Genomic DNA, 14,760 nt, shown 5'->3' with positions numbered 1-14,760 from the left:
TAGGGGCTTTTGAAGATCTGACCCCAAGACACTATGGCAGCTGGATTCTAAAATCTCACACCAGCCTTATACTGGCATAACTCACTTGACTTTAACTAAGTTATTCCTAATATGGACAGGTGTGAGGGAAAGAAGAATCAAGCCCCTTAAATCAGAACGAATCTTCATAATAAAAATTCTTACCAGTGACAATTCCATTTTTCAGTTCAAGAACAGTTTTATTATAGAGCATTGTAAAAATGATTTTCTGAACATTCACGAAGCTAGTTTAAATTAATCTGCCAATCCTTATAAATATATTTTAAAACAGGGAGTTCTGTTTCTAAACGTTTTTACCTTTACCTCCCAAATCAAAAGAGCTCGAAGGATTGTTTGAAGATAACTCTATACTGCTATGTCCCTGTATCTGGTTTTCACTGCTATGATATGTTCTTGTGAATTTCCATTGGGAAAGCTCTCTTAGAATTTGATCAGACCCTCACTAGGATACACACATGTGAGTTATTGCATATTTTAAAATCAGAGTTTGAACACGGGTGCAAGAAAGAGTACAGATATGCATTTCACCTGGCTATTTGAAAGCAGCCTTGTACTCTTGATTGCTAGGTTCCTCTCAAGAGTTGCAACTTGACATAGTCTGGTTGTGTGCAAAACTTTCTGATAGGAAACCCACTTTGGGTTTTAAGGGGAACAAGCATTTTCATCCCAACATGAAATGTAGGCCTTATAGCATTAATGGAGTAATTAATCAAACAGGCACCCAATTTTAAAAGCTTTTTTGTCGTAGGCATTCTGTTGTTTAATGCTTCTGCTAAGAAAAAAGGAAGAGAGAGAAAGAGTCTTCTCAAACTAATATAGAAACATCTGCAATTCCCAATGTCAACACGGGTGTATTCTTCCTTCAATGTATACATTGTGCTTGTTAGTATTCATGGGACATACACACAAAATCCCTGCATATTAGTGGGATATGGAGCCCTCAATTTCTTTATGGGGTTTAAGATCCCACATAGTTTAGAAAAACGAACTCAGAGTTTGTCCTAAGTAACACTGCCTCACCTCATTTCTCTTCATCCTAGGCATGCTTTCATTACCACTTTCCCAGACTGAGTCAGATCAGCAGTCCATTTAAGTCATGTACTCTTTTAAGTATCTGTTGTAAAGGAGATCCATCAGCTAAGAACACTGTGGCATGTACGCCCCATATTCTTCATAGAAATATTATGATATGAATATGGCATAACTAAAATGTGTTTTATGCAAGATGGGTCATGTGAGGTATCATTGGAAAGGTTATGATGTACTGACTCTGATTATCCTATTTGTATGCATTTATCATTTCTATATCTGAAGTTAGAAATACTGACTGTGTATAAATTACTGAAGTGTTAGCACCTGGGGAATGCCCACCAGACAGAAGGCAATCAGCCTGGAAGGGCCATTAGGAAGGGCAATAAGACTTTGAAGATGCTAATTTCCCATCTTCCTGAGAAGCTTCCTGGGATGCTGCTTTGACACTGCAGGGTCAGGTGATTATGTCACCTGGTACTGGACCCCATCTTGACCTACTAGTATTTTTCCACAAAAGGCGTGGAGACCAAACTGGGAAACGAAGGATTCCCGCCATATGTAAATCCTATTTAAGGCAGGGAAGCAAGAGTTAATCAGGGCTCCTTCTTCACTGACTCTCCACCCAGGATGACTGTTGAGAAGATCTAAGAAACAAGCACTGAGGGGGAAAGAAGAGCTGAGCCCGGACCAGAAAAGGTGTCTGGCCTGTTAAAGAAATGCCTAAAATAACATTTAGGGTGAGAAATTACTACTTGTAACCAGTTTCTTTAGTGTATTGAGCTTAGTTTGTGTGTTTGTTTTATTTGCTCAGTAATCTGCTTTGAGCTGTTTGCTATCCCTTGTGATCACTTAAAATCTATCCTTTGTAGTTAATAAACTTGCTTTGTTTTCTAAAACCCAGTTTGTACAATTCATAATGGGGGAAGGGGGCAAAAAGCTGCGCTTATCTTCCTCCACATTGAGGGAGGGGGCGATTTTCATGAGCTTACGCTGTACACATTTCTGGGCAGCGCAAGACAATATACTTTTGGGTTTATACTCCAGAGGTAGTGTGCACTGGAGTACTGAGTAATCCCCAAGCTGAGTCTTCCCACGCAGAGCTGATCTCAGTGTCTGTGTCTTTTGCAACTGGGTGTGGCCCTACCTGTGTGTGTGTGTGCTCGAGGAGGCTTGAGGGCCTGGCACTGCGGGACAGGGTGAGGCTGGTGGAACGGGTGGGCTCAGTGGGACACCAGTATATCACTTTCATTACCACTTTCCCAGACTGAGTCAGGTCAGCAGTCCATTTAGTCATGTACTCTTTTAAGTCTCTGTTGTAAAGGAGATCCATCAGCTAGGAACACCTCCTGCCAACAACTTGCTTTTACTGAGAGCTAGTGCAACTCCCATTGGATTCCTGAAAGGACTCCAGAAGCTCTTCTGTCTACTGACACACACAAACAAAAGAAAATACAATATATAATCCAAGGGTTGATATTACTTACCATGTGCATCACACTGCATTACTGGGTTTTGGGGGTGGGGTGAGGAGAGAGGACAATGGATAATATGCTATGCTGCTTTAAAAAAAATGATGGGCATTTTATTCTTTTCTCAAAGCAGTTCAGAAGTACCACTTTTGCCAAAAGCAATTGCTCTGCATTAATATTAAACATGATCTAATGAAGGCAGAAGTTGTTTTGGGAAAACATTAAAAACAGCACAGGCATCTCCTGCATGATAAGTTTGTGGCTGAAAAGAATAGTGCAATGAAAATACAGATGCCTCCCTTTTTCACCTAGGTTTTGATCTTTAAGATGAAAAAGAACGGATGGTAGGGAGGTCGGAAAAGAAGCAACATTTCATGAAAACTGTACATAGAGCAAAAAAGCAGCCCTCATTGATGATCAGCAGTTTAAAAAAAAAAGATTCCTAGCTGAAATGCTACACAATCTTGGTGGAAAAAATATTTGCCTTCTGGAAAACGCTTTGTTTCTAGACACAGTAGGAAAAACATCTTATCAAGCCAAAAAATCATTGTTTGGTGAAGCTGAAAATGTTCCCCTTTCTCTCTCATACTAATGTACAATAAAGGGATGCAATTCACTTGGACTTCATGACCATTTAAGAAAAGTGTGAATCATGCATCTGATAAATGCTGGCACCTTTCCCAAACTCCCAAAAAGGACCTGTTGTGAGTTGCTAAAATAACAAACTAATTTTGAAAGCTGAACTGCACCAGCACCGCACTGAAAGGTATTAATGCTTCCGTTCATCTCCAGAAAAATCAAATTCAGTATCTATAAATATTGTTGTTCATCTTGGTAAAAAACTGCTAGTATTTACGTGTTGCAATCTGCATCTTGTGGCATCCTTCAAGTCCTTATACAAATAAACAGAAGGAGGCATTTTCAAGAATGCACTGACTCAAGGTACACGACAATCAGTTTTTTGAATCACTCCTTGCCAGCTGGCTCCAACAAAAAATGTAATGATTCAGCAATGTAATGGATCTTGAGTTTGGCAACAGTCCCCTAGTAAACATCTCTGGGGAAATAAAGTAATACAGGCCCAAGACTCTGGCAGATTTTATAATCGTTTGCTTCTGGCACAAATCCAGAGTCAGAACAAGCACTGACTTAAGGCAGATATGATTGTGCAGTACTTTGACTCTTGGAGCAGATTCTGATTAAGGCCCAAGGGTAGAATTAACTCACAGTGTGTCTGAAGAAGAGACAAAGATATCAGGAAAGCATACAGCTTAAAAAAGACCTTAAATAATAATACTGCCTACATTAATGATGTTAAGTTTTGCATGGATATGCCTTTTCTTCCCTTCTCCCTTTTTTTCCATTCAAAAGCATGTCTAATTTGTTCAAACTTATAATAGTACACAGAGTATTTTTAAATACTTTCAGCTATTATTAAAATTAATAAATACTGTGAGCCAAAGTTTCAGAATTCCAAAGAAGTCTGTTGAGATGGCACCTAATGAAACTGTTACAGCTGGTGCAGCACAACTGAAAAGATATCTCTAAACCTAGGCATTTGAATCATGTTACTAACATTGCAATATCACCCCCCATACATCCTAAAGGCCTGAATCAGTGCCCACTAAAATAAATGTTAAAGCTCCCATTGACTTCAGTGCTGATTATCTCCGCTCAGCAATTTTATGAAATCAAATCCAAATTCATAGCACTTTGACTTTCACGTTAGCTCTCCGAACCTAAACACCAACAAAAATTGCTCCATGTAAATTATACAATTATTTTACGCTACAGATAGTATTAAAAGGGAGGAATACTAGTGTCGGTACTTCTATACTGGCTTTATGCCACTGGAATATCACCTATGCCCTGGAGCAATCATGCTAGAGTGAGATATGTCAGCCTTACAGCATATATCCACTGGCGGTGCAGCACAAAACAGCTATTCTTCACCCCAGAATATGGTCCTCTGCTGGTAGCTACAAAGTCAGAATGGCCATGAAGAGCAAATCATTTTGGTATCTGTATATGAGTGGGAATTTTTCTACATTTCCAGCACTGTAATTGGTTGCCTTGTTCTCCATGGCTGCTCCCAACAGTGATTTGAGATCCCAGAATTTAACAGTCCTCTTGCAAAAGGCAAGACTCTTATAACAGTACAGCTGCATATAGAATCATAGAATCACAGAATATCAGGGTTGGAAGGGACCTCAGGAGGTCATCTAGTCCAACCCCCTGCTCAAAGCAGGACCAATCCCCAATTAAATCATCCCAGCCAGGGCTTTGTCAAGCCTGACCTTAAAAACTTCTAAGGAAGGAGATTCTACCACCTCCCTAGGTAACGCATTCCAGTGTTTCACCACCCTCCTAGTGAAAAAGGTTTTCCTAATATCCAATCTAAACCTCCCCCACTCCAACTTGAGACCATTACTCCTTGTCCTGTCCTCTTCTACCACTGAGAATAGTCTAGAACCATCCTCTCTGGAACTACCTCTCAGGTAGTTGAAAGTAGCTATCAAATCCCCCCTCATTCTTCTCTTCTGCAGACTAAACAATCCCAGTTCCCTCAGCCTCTCCTCATAAGTCATGTGTTCCACACCCCTAATCATTTTTGTTGCCCTTCGCTGGACTCTCTCCAATTTATCCATATCCTTCTTGTAGTGTGGGGCCCAAAACTGGACACAATACTCCAGATGAGGCCTCACCAATGTCGAATAGAGAGGAACGATCACGTCCCTCGATCTGCTCGCTATGCCCCTACTTATACATCCCAAAATGCCATTGGCCTTCTTGGCAACAAGGGCACACTGCTGACTCATATCCAGCTTCTCATCCACTGTCACCCCTAGGTCCTTTTCCGCAGAACTGCTGCCTAGCCATTCGGTCCCTAGTCTGTAGCTGTGCATTGGGTTCTTCCGTCCTAAGTGCAGGACCCTGCACTTATCCTTATTGAACCTCATCAGATTTCTTTTGGCCCAATCCTCCAATTTGTCTAGGTCCCTCTGTATCCTATCCCTGCCCTCCAGCGTATCTACCACTCCTCCCAGTTTAGTGTCATCCGCAAACTTGCTGAGGGTGCAATCCACACCATCCTCCAGATCATTTATGAAGATATTGAACAAAACCGGCCCCAGGACCGACCCGTGGGGCACTCCACTTGACACCGGCTGCCAACTAGACATGGAGCCATTGATCACTACCCGTTGAGCCCGACAATCTAGCCAACTTTCTACCCACCTTATAGTGCATTCATCCAGCCCATACTTCTTTAACTTGCTGACAAGAATACTGTGGGAAACAGTGTCAAAAGCTTTGCTAAAGTCAAGAAACAATAAATCCACTGCTTTCCCTTCATCCACAGAACCAGTAATCTCATCATAGAAGGTGATTAGATTAGTCAGGCATGACCTTCCCTTGGTGAATCCATGCTGACTGTTCCTGATCACTTTCCTCTCATGCAAGTGCTTCAGGATTGATTCCTTGAGGACCTGCTCCATGATTTTTCCGGGGACTGAGGTGAGGCTGACTGGCCTGTAGTTCCCAGGATCCTCCTCCTTCCCTTTTTTAAAGATTGGCACTACATTAGCCTTTTTCCAGTCATCCGGGACTTCCCCCGTTCGCCACGAGTTTTCAAAGATAATGGCCAATGGCTCTGCAATCACAGCCGCCAATTCCTTTAGCACTCTCGGATGCAACTCGTCCGGCCCCATGGACTTGTGCACGTCCAGCTTTTCTAAATAGTCCCTAACCACCTCTTTCTCCACAGAGGGCTGGCCATCTACTCCCCATGCTGTGATGCCCAGCGCAGCAGTCTGGGAGCTGACCTTGTTAGTGAAGACAGAGGCAAAAAAAAACATTGAGCACATTAGCTTTTTCCACATCCCCTGTCACTAGGTTGCCGCCCTCATTCAGTAAGGGGCCCACACTTTCCTTGGCTTTCTTCTTGTTGCCAACATACCTGAAGAAACCCTTCATATATAGGATTCGGGTAAGTTGTAAGAATTTGGTCTACTATCTGTAAATATTTATAGTCTTAACAGCTTGGACAATGTATTAAAAATTAAAATTAAGAGATGTTGGTATTTACTGATTTTTCCTGAATTTGTAAATGTGGTCTCCTAACTACTAAAAACTTTTTAAAAGTCACATCAGAGCTTATTATACTGTTTAATTCAGTACCTTACTATTTTCTATACCATTAGATATCAACAGAATAACTAGATACCATGCAAAAAGAAAAGGAGTACTTGTGGCACCTTAGAGACTAACCAATTTATTTGAGCATAAGCTTTCGTGAGCTACAGCTCACTTCATCGGTTGTTGAAGCTGTATTAATATGATAGATAACTGTAATTCTACTAGGCATGGGCCCAATTCCGCAAACACTTACTATCAAATAATATTGTTTACAATCATGAATAATCCTCCTGATTTCAACAGAACTAATTATGGTGCTAATCACTACACACATTAACAAGTATATGCAGGATTGGGCCCTTATGGTTGCATTAAAAGAAAAATCTTGCCTATGTTTAGCTTTTATAGCAAATATATTTGAAGTGTTTGAATAATAAGCTATAATTCTACCTCTAAATAATGAACTACATAAAGGCGTTATTATCAGTAATATCCTACTAGCTCCAGTCACTTTGCATTGTCATAGAGGCCTCTTGACATAAATCCCCCAAATGCCTTTTTTTTTTTTTTTGGTTCTGTCACAAAGATAAATGATTATGCTTACTTGGTTAGTTGAGGGCACAGTTTCCCATAGAGCTATTCTACAGAGATTTGCAGACTGCGAAATATTTAATGGCAGCTTTACTGGGGACCATTAGTTATGAAACATGTACAGAGATTTGACCAAATTCTGTATTAAAAGGTAACACCCTTTCCTCATGAAAATATGAAAAAGCCTTATAAAAATACAAACTTTTGTAGTCTCTCAGTATAAATTCAATAGTTCAGATACCATGATGGAGGGCATGTTATGAGGTACAGAACAGAGTAAAATAAACTCATATCTTTTCTTATACTTAGGTGTATGCAAAAATTCAGCACTGGAGTTGCGACATTTGTCTACGTTAATTTTTCAGAAAAGAAAATTTAGCAAGCATGAGTTCACAATTTAAACTGGTTATTTTTTAAAGTATGTTCTGAAGAGGGAATGATAAAAGTACATAACTAACTTATGGGCAACCGTCAGTTCTTCTACAGCTTCAGCTTTCTGTCTAACAGATATCACAAATTTAAAAGCAGTGACACTGCAAAAATGAAGATAATGGCAAATGTAACAAGCTAAAAAGAAAAACTGAGAAACATTTGTGACTATACTGAAGCCCTACTGCTTAATACTGTGGTGCACAAATGAGGCAAACTGAGAAGAAAGTGTCATGGCAATTTGATTATGGCATTCTTAGATCATGAAAGTTACACATTATACCACCAAAACAAGATTAAATAAACATGGCTTTGATTAGAAGTTTTAACATGCAAGCATGGGATCTTGATCCATATTCATTATGCACTACAGGGTAAGAGTATCTTTATTCCTAATACCACACAGTCACTGGAAACAAAGTTAGAACTATAAGAGCTATTCCATCTACCCAACTGATGTGCAGATAGCTCCATTTAATATTCCTCTCTAGTGATACAGTAAAGACCCCTCATGCCTGTTTTTAAATGCACATTTTTAATATTAAATATAATGTTACTCTTTAACAAACTCTTTACTCCCTGCTTCTTTTATGGAGCTTCCCGTGGTCTTTAAAGGGATTGTTAACCAAAGAATGGATCGCACTCTTTCTGCATGAGCAAATTCAGCAACACTCCATTAAACCTTTCAGTATTTAATAAAAAGAATAATCTCTCACCTCTGAGGAGATGAGCCAGTTGCTGAGTGATTAACTCTGGTGCCTCTTGAAGAATCTCTTTTACTACTAAAGAGGAAGAAGACGCCTGTAACCCCAAGTTGGCATCACATCGCTCATCTGGATTGATGACTTTGACAACAGCTGATTCCAAACTTTTATCATCACTATCACACAAAATTTTTAAAAATACAAATTAAAAAAATTCTAATTATTTGATCTGTAAACACACCAGTGTAGCCTTTTCAGTTATTTTGCTATTGTTAATAGTACAAATTATTTTTTAAAAAGAGCTATCACTTAATAACAGCTGCTGGCATAATGCTACACTCTAGTCATTCTCATTCAAATTCTACTGTGAATGAAACAAAAAAAAATGTTCATTAATTTCTTGACCACAATGTCCTAAACTTAAGTCACTATTGTAGAGTGATAGATTCTTAGCTTCTTTAAAATAACTACTGTTTGATATTTAGTATGTACTCAGACTTGAATGCTTGTAAGAGACAAGGTGGGTGAGATAATATCTTTTATTGGACCAACTTCTATTGGTGAGAGAGACAAGCAGTTGAGCTATACAGAGCTCTTCCTCATGTCTGGGAAAGGTACTTTTAGAATGTCACCGCTAAATACAAGGTTTAGCATAAGTAGTTAGCACATATTCTAAGGGACTTTTCAAAGTGAAGTGACCCATTAACACCCCTGTAGTCATAGGACAAAAAAGAGGGCAGGGTTAGTGGGTTACAGATTGTTGTAATAACCCCTAAATCCAGTCTCTTTATTAAGACCATGATTTTTAGTGTCTAGCAAAGTTATGAATTTAAGTTTCCACGCTTATCTTTTGAAAATGCTGTGCAGGTTTCCTTTGAAGATGAGGCCTGATAGGTCAGATATAGAGTGATTGCTTTGGAAAAATTTTCACCCAAGGATGATAGGGTGTTTTTGTCTTTTATCATTTTCCTGTGTGAGCTCATTCAAAAGCGTAGTGTTTGTCTGGTTTCAACCACATAGTTGTTACTGGGGCACGTAGTGCACTGGATGAAGTATAACACATGTGATAGGCATGTGTAGGACTCATGGAACTTGACAGGTGTGTTGTGGGAGGCATTGATCATTGTAGCAGTGGAGGTATGTCTGCAGGTTTTGCATTTGTTGTTCTGACAGGGTCTGGTGCCGCTTTGAATTGGTGTGTCCTGGTCTGTGGGGAACTTGCTTCTGATGATGACCTTTGAGAGGCTAGGGGGTTGTCTGAAGGCCAGAAGAGGAGGTTCAGGAAAGATTCTTCAGGATGGGGTCCCCATGGAGTAAGGGATGTAGTTGTTCGATGATACCCTGTATGGATTCCAGTGTGACCTGCAGTTTACAGACCTTATATAAAGCTCTGGGATAATAAATCTAATTCAATAGTGTCTAAACTGAGATCTATGAAGGTGCATCAAGGGCTTTTAGTAAAATACATAAAATGGTCCATCAGAAAAGTGAAACAAACCGACTAATACGTTTCAGAGTAGCAGCCGTGTTAGTCTGTATTCGCAAAAAGAAAAGGAGTACGTGTGGCACCTTAGAGACTAACAAATTTATTTGAGCATGAGCTTTCGTGCTCAAATAAATTTGTTAGACTAATACGTGTAGCATGTTGTACTCAATGGTCATAATGAAGGGAAAATAATGTTGGGTCTTCTGTCTCTTCTGTGATTCCACATTGTGTTACAGATATAGAACAGAAAATGTTAAGACAGCATTTATAGTCCTAAAACTACTTAAAATATAACCTTTAAAACAGCTCAATCTAGCATGGCCACTTTATCGTACACAGAACACTATACCTTGCCAGCATGTTGCTGTTAACAAGCGTTAAAGACAATTTCCCTTCATCATTCAGCTGATGCAAATTGATTTCATCTTGGAAGATATGGAATGATTCTGGGATATTCAACTCTTCCAAAATAAACCTTGTTTCTGGGTAGTAGCTGAATTCTCTTCTTGGTATGTTCAGCACGGGCAAGCATAGAACATCCGGGGGACTGACCTGTAACAAGAGAATGTGTATCTGTCAGAATGGTGCAAAAGAATAACTGACTTTCATTGGGACAATTTTGTCTGAATTTCTGCCCATCAGTAAACCTTATTTTCCCACAGATAATTCCTCTTTGCTGATTCCTCTTTATGTAGCTGTAAGAGAGATGTTGGAAAAATGAGTGGGGGAAATTGCTAAAAATTCTATTTCTGTTTTTTCAGCATGTGCCTAAATCCCCATCAACTGTAGTCAACGTTTACCTTTCAAACTTGGTTTGGTCTCATGGTTAAGCCGTTTGACTAAAAATCAGGAGATCTTAGTTCAATTCCCAGCTCTAAGACACATATATTGTATAACCATGGACAAGTTACTTAATTACTCTTGGTGAAATTGTGATCCCACTAAAGTCAAGAGAAAAAATTCTGATCCCATAAAATTCCATTGACTTTAGAGGGGTCAAGATTTCACTTTCTGTGGTGACTGACTTTTACTATGCATATGTACAGTGCTTAGAACAAAGGGGTCTTGTAGGTGCAACTGTGACACAAGCAGTAAGTAAATGATAGTAATCTGTCCTCTGTCTCCTGTGAATCAACAGTCTACTGAACAAAAAGAATAACAATGGATATGTTATTTGTATCAAAGATTTGAGGATGAAACTCAACCCTGTGCACAAGATTAGGATTTGCATGAGTTCTATGCATCACTTAAGTCAGCTTTTAGCGATGAATAGGCCATGTGCTGGCAATGAATTTCACCTACATTGCATTAACATGTTCTTCGGGTTTTCGTTATTGCCATTCATCTCTTGTATGTAGATAATCTCTAGATCATTACTTCTGTATAATAAAGGGCTGCCATCTGCTCCCACTTAACTCAACGGGAGTCTTGTCTTTGACTGCCAGGGGATCAGACCCTAATTTTGTACATGCATGTTTTTATTTGCTGAACATTATTACATCTATAACAAATAAGTCAGGATCTCATTTTTCTTTTTACCTTGTCTAGGAAGTAGGCATATGTTAATGCAGAAATGAGAGAATCCAAATCACATGGTTTATTCCCAAGAACAACATGGACTTTCCCAAGGCGTTTGCTCCGGTTCTGAAACATATAAGACCATTTTAAAAGGTGACTGTAAAAAACAGCAAGGAATGCAGACATTTAACTTGCCAATTGAAATATCTAAATGTTTTGCTTAATTGTAAAACTTCTCAGTCAGTCAGCATAATAAATGTGCTCATTATAGGGTCAGTCCAATCCCCATGCACCCATAACTCCCAATGAAGTCGATAGGAGCTTGGAGTGCATGGGGACCCAGGTTTAGACATATGGACTGAACTCACATAGGTCAGTTCCCACTAAAATCAATGGTGTAGGTGGAATAATGAGAAAAGCAGCTTCCAGTGCGAATGGTGAGATGCTAAACACACTACACAGACGTAGTTATCAAAGCAGCATGGGGGCAAGGGGTGAAGACCTACTTGACAAACCACTGAATCACAAAGCATGGTGAGTTCTTCTGGTAGTAGCTGTTTTCCTTGTCTGCCACTTGGCCTGATATTTGCAACTTTAAAAATGTAACTAGCCTTAAGCCTGATCCTGCAAGAAGACGAGCACACCTCTGTGAGGTGCTGCATGTCTTTAATTCCCACTGACAGCAACAGGAATTAAGGACATTCAATATCGGGTAAAATTGGGTCCCTTCCAAACAATAGACAGGGAAATGCCAAACATGCTGTGTAAATGCGAAGTATTTCAGAGAGGTTCATGCACAATTCATACACACACCCCCACACACGTCAGATGATTGCGAATTATGCTTTTCCTTGAACACATCATTAATGAGATGCCAACTGTACAGAAATGTTCTAGCCTATTGCTTTTAATGAGCTGTGCATCTTAATTTGAGAAACAAATGTGTCTGACACTAATATAGGTGTCTCACATCCAAACATACACAATTAAAGAGGTTCTTTTCCATGTCTGAAGGTTGAAGTACATTTTGTTATTTTGAGTTAATTTTCTACACTTTCTCAAGTGAAATCTAATCTTCCTGCAAAGAGCTATAATTAGCATACTTGCCTCAATTACCTGTTAATAAAAGAATACAAATGTCTAATCTTCACTCTACCAGGAGAGAAAAAAGAGGTACAGCTCTTTTTTCATTATGTAGAACACAATCATTCAAAATACGCTTGGGTAATAAAACCAGGTCAATCGTTCCCAATCTCCTGTGCACTTGGAAGGAAACTACTTAAGCAAGATACCTTTCTGAACAATGCAGTTGTAAAAACTGTCTAGAGCAGACACCTATGACTTAAATGTACATCTTTTCTACCATCGATATTTCTCTACTTCTTTATTTCCCTATGTCAAGCTGTCTAGAGTGGCTCATGACCGTGAGTGCCAACCTCAGGACAAACTGTGAAGAAGCAGGGCACAAACCCCAAACTGGCTGTGTGTTCTATACTTAGATTTCACCAACCAAGTATAAAGTGTGAACTCCTCAAGCACTACAACAGCCTTAATATGGAGTCACAGACAGTCCCCTTGGGTACTCCAGTCTATCTTGCCCCCTATCTTTGTGATAGATGGTCCCTTATGCCAACAAAATCACAATATTCAGGTTACTTCCAGTCCCAAAGGACTAGTGACTTACCCCCAGCTCAATTGTACCTTAGATCTCTCACCAAAGACAATTCTTGTAGCCAATCCTATAATAAACTAACTAAAGACTTATTAAGAAAAAGAAATAAGAGTGATTTACAAGGTTAAAGCAGGTAAATATACACACACAAATGAGTCATTGTCTTAGGGCATGTCTACACTACAAAACTAAGTTAACCTAACTTATGGCATCACACAGTGATTACATCTACACTTTGCGTGTCTACACTTTGCTCCTTATGTCAGCAGTGCACTTCCTCACCAGGAGCACTTGTACCGATTACACTGTCAGTGTGGGGTATTGTGGGATGGCTTCTAAAACCCAGTAACTGTCAATGTAAGCAACACTAACACTCCGCCAACCTAACTACATCGACACTGACTCTATGCCTCTCGTGGAGGTGGAGTTATTAAGGCTATGTCTATATGCGTCACTGTACGATCTCTTGTGTAGCTACTCTATGCCAACGGAAGAGAGCTCTCCCATTGACATAATTAAACCACCCAGCAGTGGTAGCTACGTTGGTGGGAAAAGCTCTCCCGTCAACATAGTGCTGTGCATACTACCACTTATGCCAGCAAAACTTCTTAGGTCATTCAGGAGGTGAGTTTTTTCACAACCCTGAGCGACATAAGTTTTGCTGACATAAGTGGTAGTGGTAGACATGGCCTAAGTCAGCGTAGCAGGACAGTTATGTCACCAGGAACGAAATTTTAGTGTAGACACTTACAGATTTAGGTCGGCATAAGATGCCTTGTCGATCTAACTCTGTAGTGTAAACCAAGCCTCAGGTTCCAAAAGGTAACAGTAGTTGCTGTGATATGCAAGCTTTCTATGTCCTTCAGAGCTAACCCAGGCTAAGCAGCTTGGTAATCCCTTCTTTATGCTTAGAAATTTTGCCCTCTCCAAATTCCAAGCAACATAATACAGTTCGTCTGGCCAGGGATTTTTAATTCCCTTTCTTCAGAGTTCAAACTGATGGAACAAGTATTGGTGCCTGTCTCCTCTTCTGGGAGTTGGGGAAAAGCAATCAACAAAGTCTTTGTCCTTTGATGTTTTACAATGGAACAGCGGGCCAGCACTTTACATTAATTCATTCTTCTTTTCTATTTGGTGAGTTACACAACTACAGAGGTTTACAATGCAAACACTCAATATTACTTTTTACCATGGGCTACAGATGATATAAGTGAGATAAATGCATGCAGCATCCTACAAACATTTCATTGAGTCTAAACACTAAACACATTCTTATCAGCTTAACATCTATTTTATCAATGCTAACACACAGTTGAACCAGACTGGTTTCCAGCTATGGTTGTCAGTGTTCAGTGAGGCCTAGGGACCTTGGCATGAGCTGGCACCTGGTCTGCCAGTGTCACACCCAATTTCTAATTTTTCCCCTTTCTCAAATTGTCCTTGCTCAAAATATTTTTAGGATTACCAAATAATGCCAATTTCAGTGCCATCCTAATGACTAAATAAAAACTCATGACTTCTTGGCTTCTTTAATACAAACAGAAATGTATTGACATTCTTTTTCTTTAGCTCCTTGACAAATGTGCTATTTCAGCCTTTGGGTTATTTTTGTGGCATTTGTGTATTCTACAAAAGCAATAAGCGATTGAATGGATCAGGGGGGTTGATAATTAGATAGTGAGC

General features: G+C 39.6%; 1 protein-coding gene across 4 annotated transcripts in view; it reads right to left on the bottom strand.

The window, feature by feature from the left end:
• Positions 1-14,760, bottom strand: part of PRUNE2 (prune homolog 2 with BCH domain) — a 182,521-nt gene that overhangs the window by 129,131 nt on the left and 38,630 nt on the right. For all 4 annotated transcript variants that reach the window (XM_075128716.1, XM_075128717.1, XM_075128718.1 and 1 more), the window contains exons 2-4: positions 11,427-11,531; positions 10,237-10,439; positions 8,414-8,577 (exon numbers count right to left, since the gene is read on the bottom strand). In XM_075128716.1, coding sequence (XP_074984817.1) covers positions 8,414-8,577; positions 10,237-10,439; positions 11,427-11,531 — 472 coding nt within the window. The remainder of the gene's footprint in view (positions 1-8,413; positions 8,578-10,236; positions 10,440-11,426; positions 11,532-14,760) is intronic.

Source organism: Caretta caretta, chromosome 5 (genome assembly GCF_965140235.1).
Source record: "Caretta caretta isolate rCarCar2 chromosome 5, rCarCar1.hap1, whole genome shotgun sequence".
Classification (NCBI taxonomy): Eukaryota; Metazoa; Chordata; order Testudines; family Cheloniidae; genus Caretta; species Caretta caretta.
This window is presented reverse-complemented; position numbering and strand designations above follow the sequence as displayed.